General features: G+C 40.3%; 1 protein-coding gene across 1 annotated transcript; it reads right to left on the minus strand.

Moving 5' to 3' along the window:
• Positions 1-2,888: 2,888 nt before the first annotated feature.
• LOC106554371 (vomeronasal type-2 receptor 26-like) lies at positions 2,889-11,886 on the minus strand. Its single transcript, XM_087712098.1, has 4 exons — positions 11,778-11,886; positions 7,930-8,157; positions 5,499-5,625; positions 2,889-3,844 (listed from the first exon to the last, which is right to left on the minus strand). The coding sequence occupies exons 1-4, from the start codon at positions 11,853-11,855 to the stop codon at positions 2,934-2,936; spliced, it is 1,344 nt and encodes a 447-aa protein (XP_087568224.1). The 5' UTR covers positions 11,856-11,886; the 3' UTR covers positions 2,889-2,933.
• Between the last annotated feature and the right edge of the window lie 266 nt (positions 11,887-12,152).

The raw sequence follows: 12,152 nt of genomic DNA on the forward strand, positions 1-12,152 counted from the left end.
ACATTGTCCTTAGTGAAGTGTGCAAACCAGCAACTGCATTTCCTGGGTCGGATGAGGAGAGCACATCTTTCTCCTTCTGTCCTGGACACTTTCTACAGAGGCACAATTGGGAGTGTTTTAACAAACTGCATCCCTGTTTGGTTTGGTGGCCACAGTGCCTCAGATAGAAAGTCCATACAGAGAGTGGTGAGGACAGCAGAGAAAATTATAGGACGCTTGCTTCCTGTTATTCAGGATCCTGCTTATAAGTGTTATGTGCTTAGAACTCAAAACATTATTAGAGACCCCAAACACCCACTTGGCGGTCTGTTTCTCTTGCTCCCTTCTGTGAGTAGGTTTCAAAGTATTTCTAGCAGAATAATCAGATTCTGTAACAACTTTGATCCCTATGCCATCTGTCTCGTAATCTTGCAACAATCATTATTCTTGCCATGTATATGTATGTATGTCTGAACTAGACTGTGTTTTTGTCTGTGTCATATAATATATGTGGGCCTATGCATAATTATTTATTTATTTATTCATTTATTTATTTATTTATGTTTATGTAGTCTATATTGGAGGTGGTGACCCTTTGAAAACTGTATACAATGAAATTTCATTTTAATGTATGCCAATTAGTGTACATTCAGTGACAATAAAGTTATTCTAAGTCTAACACACTCACACACATGCAAATAAACACTCCCACTGACATGTATACAAGTCCTCTTTTCAACAACATATACCTGAGCATGAGAAAGTTGTCTATTTATTTATTTGCTTGGTTACTGTATCATCTCTTCTTTAGAAATAAAATAGGAGAACTCTGTCAACCATATATTGTCAGGCCTGCAGTCATATTCCTTTCAGGATCTTTGGCCTGCCACACTCTCTCTTATTTTACTATGCTGTTTCATTAGTGGGGAATTGGGAGTGGGGGAATAGTAAGGAGTAGAATGTGATGTTGTCAAAATTAAAAAAAAAATCTTTTCTAGAAGCCCAAGGTCACCTTTTGTCTCCGCACCTCTGAGCCTGACCGGAAATGGATGGGTGGAACCGCCAGCATGGCAGTGGAAGATTGGACCATGTGATGGTCTTGTGGGTGTGGGGACAAGATCATGAACTTTCAACTGGGTGGGGAAACCCAGGAAGCTCAGATTCAGGTTTCCACAGATGTACCAACATGTCTCTCTTAATAAATTGGAACTTCGAGGAAAGCTCTGCCTTGGACTCTGATTTAATTTTGGATGATATTTGGAATACTGACATATGTATCAACTCTGGTTACAAGGAAAGATCTAACAAAGGCAATTTAAATTTTGCCAAATAAAAGCAATAAGATCTCATGTTAAATATTGTTGCAGAATCTTAAGAAACCAAATCTCAATTGGTCATCTCACTAGGGCAGAAATATAAATACATGTTCAAAAATATTAAAAATTCATGTGAAAGTTTTTAAAGTTAATCTACATATTTTTTGAATGATAGTTGTGAGAGATTAACAAGGGAAAAAAATTCCTAAAAATATTCCACCAGAGAGTACATTAAGACATTCTTGTAAATGTCAAAAAGTCAGCTGTCAAGGTTCTGATGGCTGCCCTAATTAAATCATGAGCCTCGAGCCAAGCTTCAAATCCAGTCATTTATTAGGAGCAACATGCCAGCAAGTACCTGAGTGAAACCAGCTCTACCCCCACATAATTTATGGCCCAATTATGACTCTGTTTCCCCCCTCCTCCCTGGGTCTGTCATAAATCACTTTCTCCAACACAGCACTTCACAGGCTGTAGAGATCATATTCCTCTGGCTGTTGTAGATAACCTAGGATACAGCCTTGAGAAAGATATGCATGGAATGTGCTTCTGGTTGTGGTGCTCCATCATTTTTCCCCATCATGCATATGGCAACTCAAGAGCAGGCCAGGGATGCTTTGCAAGTTGACATCAAACCACTTTAATTATAATAAGTAGTAATATACCATGAAAAATTTCAATCTTTTCAACAAATGAATTAGTTTACACACACGTATAATTTCTGTTCAAATTTGCTTTTCACCAATACAAGCAAGTTAGAGTTCAAATAAACATTCCACTGGTTTGTTCAAGTAGTAAATAAAATGCAATTTGGAGTTCCTATCCAACAGTTTAATTCTGTGTGTGTCATTCAAGTCTATGGGTTCACTAGGATCTACCAATGAATAATTTTATGAACAATCTGGCATTAGAAAGTGGTTCTTTGTTGAAACTTGCAATTATATAATTAAAGAAAAGTACTTTATTATGCTTCTTTTTTCATATATTTGTTGGGTGATGTCAACAAATAAATGATTAGCATACAGTAGTGTCCAAAATTGTGGAAACTTTTTGGGAAAAGTGTATAGTATTTTTGAGGTTTGATAGCTAATAGCATCACTTTGTTTCTATTACTATAAAATTATATATCAATGGAAAGATAGTTTAATCAAGAATGTAATGCAATAACTTTTATGAAGGATTTGCTGTTAGAATAGCAGCTATAAAGAAGAAAAGTGAAACACATAGAAAAAATGAGATATACAAAAATGATCACAATGTCAGGTAACCTTTAGCATAAATTATGGCTTTACAATATCTTCCCATGGAGTGAACCAAGTCTTTTAGTTCTGTAGCTGTTATAATGTGAAACCAAGATTGAATGATTGCTTCTATTAACTAGTTTTATTGCTGACCATATTTGGCTATTACTTTTCATAGAATACAGATAATTGAACAAAGTTTGTTGCATTACATTTTTGATTAAATTATCTTCCCGTTGATATATAATTTTATGATACTACTTTAAAAAGTAGTTTTATTAGCCATCAAAACTCAATAACACACTTTTTCCAAATGGTTTCCACAATTTTGCCCACTACTGTACTTGTTGTGAAACTGAGTTATTTGATGCCAATCACATTATGTAATAGGATGCAATCACATAGGTTTATTCTTTGTCCTTATTAATCCCTCCTTGTTATTCAGCTCAGGTCTCAGCAGGATAATATAAACCTTTGGAGAAAAGATACAGGCAAGCAATGCAGCCCCAGAGGCCAAAATGGAGAAGATCTCCACAGCTACCATGTACTTTCCTTTGGTGCTCAAATAAGTGGGGATAAAAGTCAACCAAACACTGCAAAACATGAGCATGCTGAAAGTGATGAACTTGGCTTCATTGAAAGCATCTGGCAGCTTTCTAGCCAGAAAAGCCACAATGAAACTGATGATGGACAGAAGTCCCATGTAGCCCAAGACAAAGTAAAACATGAAGGTAGAGCCTTCATTGCACTCTGCTATTATCTCGCTTGGCAGGGATTTCATGTCCAACTTGGGGTACGGGGGAGCAAAGGCAAGCCATACAGTACAAATGCCAGCTTGAATAAAAGTGCAGGAAAGGACAATGGTGTTGGCCAGCCTTTTTCCCATCCACCTCCTCACGTTGGATCCTGGTTTGGTGGCCATGAAAGCAAGGACCACAGTGATGGTTTTGGCCAACACACAAGATACCGCCACAGTAAAGATGATACCAAAAGCAACATGGCGAACGAAGCAAGTGACTTTATTGGGGTGGCCAAGATATAAGAAAGAGCAGAGGAAGCAGAGGAGGAGAGAGGAAAGAAGAGTGTAAGTGAGTTCTCGGTTATTGGCTTTGACTATGGCAGTATCGCTGTGCTTAATAAAAGCAATAAACACCAAGACTGTGACCAGTGAAAAACAAAGGACTATTGAGACTAAACTCATTCCTAATGGCTCTTCATAGGAAAGGAATGTTACGATCTTGGGGAAGCAGCTGTCATTGCTCTGGCTTCTATATTGATCATCTTGGCACTGCATACATTCGTCCATGTCTAAAAAGCAAAATGCAAGAAAAAAATTAAGAAAATTAAGCATATCTATTAGAGCTTGATTAGATTGGAAGCCGAATCAATACAGCTCACTTGAACAACATGGAGAAGCCATCAAAGTACCATGTCTTTGTTTTCAAATACAAACCACCATCTGTGATGGAATACTAGACTGATTCTCAGAGAATAGGATAGGATAGGATAGGATAGGATAGGAAAGGACAGGATAGAATAGAATAGAGAATTAGAATGGAATGGTGTGGTATGGAGTGGAGTGGAGTGGAGTGGAGTGGAGTGGAGTGGAGTGGAGTGGAGTGGAGTGGAGTGGAGTGGAGTGGAGTAGAGTAGAGTAGAGTAGAGTAGAGTAGAGTAGAGTAGAGTAGAGTAGAGTAGAGTAGAGTAGAGTCTCTACTATACCAGACTCCGACAGCGAGGGGCCCTATGAGTCAGCCCTGGAGGATGTGAAGGACCCTGGACAGGGTTCTGACTCTGAGCAGGGGACAGAGAGACTTGGATCAGTGAGGAGGAAACAAGGGAGAGTGATCCAGAAACCAACAGTGAGTTGTTCCAGGATGCACGCCATCAAAGCGCTACTCAGCGTCAAGAACAAGTACGTAATTACAGGAGGTAATTATGCTCAGCTGATGGTCATTAGGCTCCTCTCCAGACTATAAAAAAGACTGCTTGTGCCACGCCCTTCTTGCAGAAGTCAAAGCTTGGACTAAAGAGAAACTAACTTGGCAGGTTGGGTTGCTTCCAGAGTTTGTCTGAATTGCTGCCAAGGTTTGTTGGCCTTGCTGCCAAGGTCCTTATCTGTTTGTTAACTTGGCTTTCAGCCACCGAGATTCTGGTCTTGTTATTAAAGGACAGTCTCATTAAGCGTGTCTCAGCTTTCGTTACTGGATGAAGGAGGGGGTCAGAACAGAATAGAATAGAATAGAGAATGAAATGGAGTGGAGTGGAGTGGAGTGGAATGGGATAGAATAGAATGGAATGGAATGGAATGGAATGGAATAGAATAGAATAGAATAGAATAGAGTAGAATAGAATAGAGAATTAGAATAGAATGGAATGGTATAGCATAGAATAGAGAATTAAAATTGAATAGAACGGAATGAAATGGAGTGCGTGAATGCAATGCAGTGCATATGCTCTCAGTGTACATAAAGAAAAATAAAATACATTCATCAAGAATCATAAGATACAACACATAGTGGTAGTCATAAGTTACTAATAAGCAATCAAATCATACTAGGAAACAAACACAGGAACATTAATTGTAAATATACATATAATATATACTGTATGTATCTTTATAACATATAACATATAAAGATACATCTTTAAATATATATGTAAAGAGTGATATTAGATAATAAGTGCGATTAAAAAAGCAGTAACTAACTTGATTGTATTATACTTAAGTAATATTGGGTAGACTATCTGGTAGACTTTCATGATTGTGTTATAATACTTTAATGGCAACAAGAAGGCTCAGAAGCTCATGTTTCTTAATCTTGCCTACCTCTAAACTCAGACGCTAGCTCAGTTTGGGTTGCTTCCTTAGTCTGAATCAAGGCAATCCACAGATGTGGAATGGCACCACTTCACATAATCCTAAAGACAGGTGAAGAATTGAGGGTGCTATATCACCTACCGGTCTTGTTGGAAATCTTCCCTTCTGGACATGGTGAACAGTCATAACAACAAAATTTCTTCCCTTCCTTCTTTCGTTTCTGAAATCCTGGCAGGCATGAGTCACTGCAGACAGAAAGAGGACAAACCTGTTCATAAAAATAAAAAGTCCACGTTGTAAGGAAGCTAAAAACAGTTATGTCAGGGTTCCAAATAGCATCCAAAAGTAATCAGAGTCCAAGGCAAAGTATTACTCAAATTTATTAAGAGAGTCATGTTGGCACATCTGGGAAAACCTGAAAGCTTCCCGGTTTTTCCCCACCTAGTTGAAAGTTCAAGATCTTGCCCCCACACCCACAAGTCAATCACATGGTCCAATCTTCCATTGCCATGCTGGCAGTTCCACCCATCCAGCTCCAGTCAGGTGCAGAGGTGCGAAGACAAAGGATGACCTTGGCTTTCTAGAAAGAACTTTGTTATGGCTACATCGCATCTCCCTCCTACAATTTCCCCTCCCATTTTCCCACAATAGAAAATGCATAGTAGAATAATAGAAAGTGTGGCAGGCCAAAGATCTGAAAGAAAAATGGCTGCAGGCCTGACAATTTAGTTATTTTTGGGGGGGGGGGGGAATCCTGAACATTGGGAAATAGATCAATGACCAACATGCATGAATATATACATATACCATAGTTTTCGGAGTATAAGATGCATCTTTTTTCATCACAAAAGAGGTTGAAAATCTGGGTGCATCTTATACACAGAATACAGCATTTTTTGTCTCCCCAAATCCCGCCCCTTCACCAAAATGGCAATGTATAGTTGGTAGGAGGCTTTCAGAGAGCTCCTGGGGGCTGGGGGGGGGGCAAAATTGAGCAAAAAATGGCCTTTTTGCACATTTCCGCCCTCTCCAGCCCCCAGGAGAGCTCTATAAGCTTCCTAAAGCCTATCCATGCCCCCCCCTTTTTTTTTACCAAAAACGGGCCCATTTTTTTTTAAAAAAATGTGCTGTTTTTTGCTTGTTTTTGCCCCCCACCCCCCAGGAGCACTCTACAAGCCTCCTAAGAGCTATCCATGCCCTTTTTTGAAAAAAAAAAAAAAGCAGACCCGTTTCCATGAAAAACGGGCCGCTTTTGGGAGGTTTCCACAGTGCGAAAACTTTTTAAAAAAAACAAAATGGCCTCTTTAAAACCTTGGTGGGTCTTATACTCTGAAAAATATGGTAATATAAATGTAAGCATTTTTTAAAAAGTGTGCTAAAATTCTATTATTTTCCCATTTAAATAAATATACGTATAGTATTTCCAAAGCATTGTTACTAGTAGAGCCGAGTTGGCGCGGTGGTTAGGGTGCAGTACTGCAGGCCACTTCAGCTGACTGTTATCTGCAGTTCAGCGGTTCTAATCTCACCGGCTCAAGGTTGACTCAGCCTTCCATCCTTTCAAGGTGGGTGAAATGAGGACCCAGACTGTGGGGGCGATATGCTGACTCTGTAAACTGCTTAGAGAGGGCTGAAAGCCCTATGAAGCGGTATATAAGTCTAACTCCTATTCCTATTGCTAGTAATAATAATATTATTTAACAAAACAGTAACAATATTGCAACCAGAATGAGAAAACTCACCTTGACCAACTCATCCTGAGTGACTTGTCCTAGTCATCTTAATGGTAAAAGGTAAAGGTCCCCACACACATGCATGCTAGTCATTCCCGACTCTACGGGGCGGTGCTCATCTCTGTTTCTAAGCCAAAGAGCCAGTGCTGTCCGAAGACGTCTCCATGGTCATGTGGCTAGCAAGACTAAATGCCGAAGGTGCATGGAGCTCTGTTACCTTCCCACTAAAGTGATCCCTACTGTTCTACTTGCAATTTGTACGTGCTTTCGAACTGCTAGGTTGGTAGAAGCTGGGACAAGTAACGGGAACTCACTATGTTAGGTGGCACTAGGGTTTCGAACCACTGAACTGCCAACCATTCTGATCGACAAGCTCAGTGTCTTAGCCACTGAGTCACTGCCTCCCCCCTAGTCATCTTACCATGGGACAATTTGCTATAGGACAATTCAACATGGGATAACTCAAGAGAGGGACCAGTAGAATTGCAGCTCACCCCAGCCTTGAGGACTTCTAACATGAGAAGGTTCAAACCTAAAGCAAGAGAAGACCAGCTGCAGTTCACTTGTCCCTCTTTTGAATTATTATCCAGTGTTAAATTGCCCTGTGGTGAGATGGCCATAGGAAGTTGTTCCATGGCGAGTTGGCCTGCAATGAGTTGTCTTTGGCTAGTTGACCAAGGGAGACAGCCAGGGCAAGTTGAGTCAGCTATGGGAAATTGTCCTAGACCTCACTGTAACATCATTTGGCATAGACAATTTTTACAGTAGTGGAAATGTGCAACCACAGATACCTTAGCTTACGGAAGGAGAATCAGTCAAAGAAATCTAAGAATCCATACCTCGTTAAAGGTGCTGGGCCACTCAATAATGTCATCATCTATAAAGAATTGTTCATCTTCAAAGGCCACTGATTCTAACCATCCAATTTTGACTTTGCGGAAGGAGTTGTTTGGGAATAGGATCATATGCATTATATCGAATCCAGCAACAATTTCTCTTTTTTCATTGAAATTCAGGGTCTCTCCGGCTGAATTGTTAAATGACATCCCTTGAAGAAATGCATGTAACTGGGAGGAAGGGAAAATAATAAAGTGAAATGTTCCCCTTGCACATAGGTGCTAGTCATTCCTGACTCTAGGGGGCGCTGCTCATCTCTTTTTCAAAGCCGAAGAGCCAGCGCTGTCCGAAGAAGTCTCCGTGATCATGTAGCCAGCATGACTCAACGCCGAAGGTGCATGGAATGCTGTTACCTTCCCACCACTTGCTTTTTACATGGTTTCGAACTGCTATGTTGGCAGAAGCTGGGACAAGTAACGGGAGCTCACTCAGTTACGTGGCATTAGGGATTGGAACTGCCAAACTGCCAACCTTCTGATTGACAAGCTCAGCATCTTAGCCACTGAGCAACTGCATCCCTAAAAATGACATACCCCACTTAATAATAATTAAGATATAATGTCAACCCATGACATGTTGGAAGCAATTACATTCAATATAAATTAGGATATCATATTCTGCATCAGTTAGGAAGATCTCAGGAAGAAAGGAGGGAGGGAGGGAAGAAAGGACAATAGATAAGATGTGAGTCTAGCAAGCAGGAAATGTAGGTTATAGCCCACGCTCAGCTTCAGAAATTTAAATGGAGTCAATATTTTCTATAGATCTTGAGAATGAACACTTCTGTCCACATAGACCAGTGTTTTTCAACCTTTTTTGTGCAAAGGCACACTTTTTTCATGAAAAAAATCACGAGGCACATCACCATTAGGAAATGTTAAAAAAATTTAACTCTGTGCCTATATTGACTATATATAAAGTAATTTTCCCACGGCACACCTTACACTATGTCACGGCACACTAGTGTGCCGTGGCACAGTGGTTGAAAAACACTGACATAGACAATCCCCTCTTGTGAGTTAAGATATGAGTCTCCTCCCAATTCCTGATTTCCAGTAGCAGAATGACAAATGGGTTATCAAAGTGAAAGGTTTCCAGTTGATAAGATTTAGAACATTGTATCCCATTATTTATTTTAGAGAAATGTTGTTAGCAGATAGATGATCTATCCATCTATCCATCTATCCAACCATCCAACCATCCATCCATCCACCTCTATCTCTATCTCTATTTCTATCTCTATCTTTATCTCTCATATCTATCTATCTATCTATCTATCTATCTATCTATCTATCTATCTATCTATCTATCTATCTATCTATCTATCTATCTATCTATCTATCTATCATTCCCAACTCTAGGAGGCAGTGCCCATCTCCCTTTCAAAGCCGAAGAGGCAGCACTGTCCGAAGATGTTCTCTATAGTCTATCTATCCATCCATTCATCCATTCATCCATTCATCCATTCATCCATTCATCCATTCATCCATTCATCCATTCATCCACCCACCCACCTATATCACCCATCAATCATCTATCATCTATCTATCTATCTATCTATCTATCTATCTATCTATCTATCCATCCATCCATCCATCCATCCATCCATCCATCCATCCCATAACCTGTTTATGGTAGAGCAAACAAATCGTTCTATATTTTCTTGGAGGCCAATCTATTTTCAGTTTCCTATAATAAAGTTGAAAGACATGGCCATTTAAAAAAAAAAATAGTTGTTTAAGACTGAGGAAAAAATGTTGACAGCCAGGAAAGGAGGGAAAGAGGGGGAGAAATGAAAGAGAATTTCCATCCCATTTTGGTTTATTTTTCTTGACAGGTTTAAAAAGAGAACAACAACACAATATATAGACTATGACATTGCATGAAAATCGTCACAGAAAATGAATTTTATCAGCAATTATTTTGTTTTTGCTTACTTGGCAAATGAATGTACAAATTGGGCATTTCCACTCTCTAGACCAGTGGTTCCCAATGTAGAGCCCAGGCCCCATAGAGGGGCAATTTGATTTTAAATGGGGAAAATTTGAACTTTGTTTAAATCAAGTTAATGCCCTTTTAGGCTTCCTCCGCGTGAGTAGAGTTCATTTTTTGAGTAAAGTAAGAATTATAGGTTACGGGGGGAGGTGGATCAGGATTTTAAAGATGCTTAGGTGGGGCATGGCCCAAAAAAGGTCGGGAACTACTAGTCTAGACCAAAATCCAGGAGTATTTATTTATTATTAATTTCATTTGCCGCCCATCTCACCACAATGTGACTCTGGGCAGCTTATCCCTCTCTTGCATTATTAATTCATTTACAACCCAGCCTATGGGAAACCATAGCCGGTCACAAGCCTGGATAAATGGGGAGTATTGGTTCCCGTGGCGACGGAACCGTGAAACGAGCTGAGAATCCAATGGCAGGACAACACACGGATAAACAACTCTGTAATCCGTGATGTTCTGCCTTTGGCCTTCACAATGCAAAGGGCACTGTCTTGTGGACGTTGACATTTACGAAGATTAAGTCCAAGTCCAATTCATTTACTCAGTTTATTTCCTTGTATTGTTTTTCCATTCCTAATGCTATAAGATTTTAAAATATTATTTCAGTGTTTTCTATTATCTTACCATTTTAACCATTCATTAAAATATTGCTTCTGGACAATAAATATTTATCTATGACGGTTGACAGTTGGTTACAGATCATAGTCTTCATTTAGCAACTGCCTCAATGACCAAATATTTGCAGTTACAATAATGCTAAAAAAGATTACTTTGATACCTCATATTTACAATATCCACAAGTCTGCACAGCAGAGGAAAGTTGAAGTAACATCATACTAATCGCTTTGGTTAACATCCGAGTTGGCGATCCCAATTGTGTTTGTTAAGACCACCTATATCAATGTTGGTGAACCTTTTCACTACCGAGTGCCGAAACCAGCTGTGCCAGCTGGTCTTTGTGCACACGGGAGTGCTGAAAACCAGGAGAGAAGCCACCAAGTGTGCATGCATGCACCAGCTAACTACTCTTCCAGGATCCAGCCCGCCAACTGGTCTTCATGCCCATAGGAATGCCAGAACCCAGAAAAGCAGATGGCGATGGCATGCATGCCCACAGAGAGGGCTCTGCACTTCATCTTTGGCACATGTGCCATCGGTTCACCATCATGAGCCTATATCAGTCATGATGAACCTTTTTGGCACTGAGTGGTTGCGTGGAAATGCGTGCATGCGCGCTCATTGGGCCGCGCTCTGGAAAAGCCTAACCTCTGGGATCTAGAGCACATGTGTGTCCAATGATCAGCTAGCTGGTGCACATGCACAGGGCAGTTTTTGGCACTGCCAATGGATGAAGAACAGCTGTTCATTGCATGTGCACCAGAAACTCAGAAGACCAAAGAGGTAAGGCAGCACATGGCGGGCAACATGGCTTCGTGTGCCACTTTGGTGATGCGTGCCATAGTTTTGTCATCACTGTCCTTATATTAATTAGTGATCAATACACTTTTCAAGCCTTTGGTTTGTGAAAGCAATAACGGACATCAGTATCCAGGAATGGACACTATTAATTCTAATCATCAATGTATATTTCATTGGTGATTGGATAACATTGATACACTCTTTGTTTCTCGGCATCAGGATCATGGAAAACCTAAGTAATTGGACAGCCATGGGTCTGAAATTCTATAGGGTTTCCTGCCTGAGCAGGGGATTGGACTAGAAGACCTCCAAGGACCCTTCATCTCTGTTATTCTGTTTTATCCTTCTGTTATGGGAACATTACCTGCCAAGGTTGCATGTCTTCAAACCCGAGTCTTTGTTCCCCCATTCTTAGTCTGTGCTTAGTCTTTGATGAGTGCATTGCGTGGAGAGCATGGGCTACTGCATAGACAGCATTGTAGATACTGTAGCTGTGGCCACTCATTATCACTTCAAATACAGACCGCGGAGGCTTCTCCAGGTTCTCCATCCCAGTACATAGTTCCCCTGGCTCCAATGTTTCTCCAGGATTTGGAAAGGAGCATTCAAAAGCCTGTTCCCAGAACAACTGGGCGAAACCATCCCCTTCAGGCTGGCATGGGTTTTTCTTCTGAAGATACATCTGAAATCCCCGAGGTTCCTTGGAATGAATTGCGAAGGATATGGCGCCTTGGAACAT

Source organism: Thamnophis sirtalis, unplaced genomic scaffold (assembly GCF_051295495.1).
Source record: "Thamnophis sirtalis isolate CommonGarterSnake01/CBP01778 unplaced genomic scaffold, rThaSir2_p1.2 scaffold_4, whole genome shotgun sequence".
NCBI classification, from domain to species: Eukaryota; Metazoa; Chordata; class Lepidosauria; order Squamata; family Natricidae; genus Thamnophis; species Thamnophis sirtalis.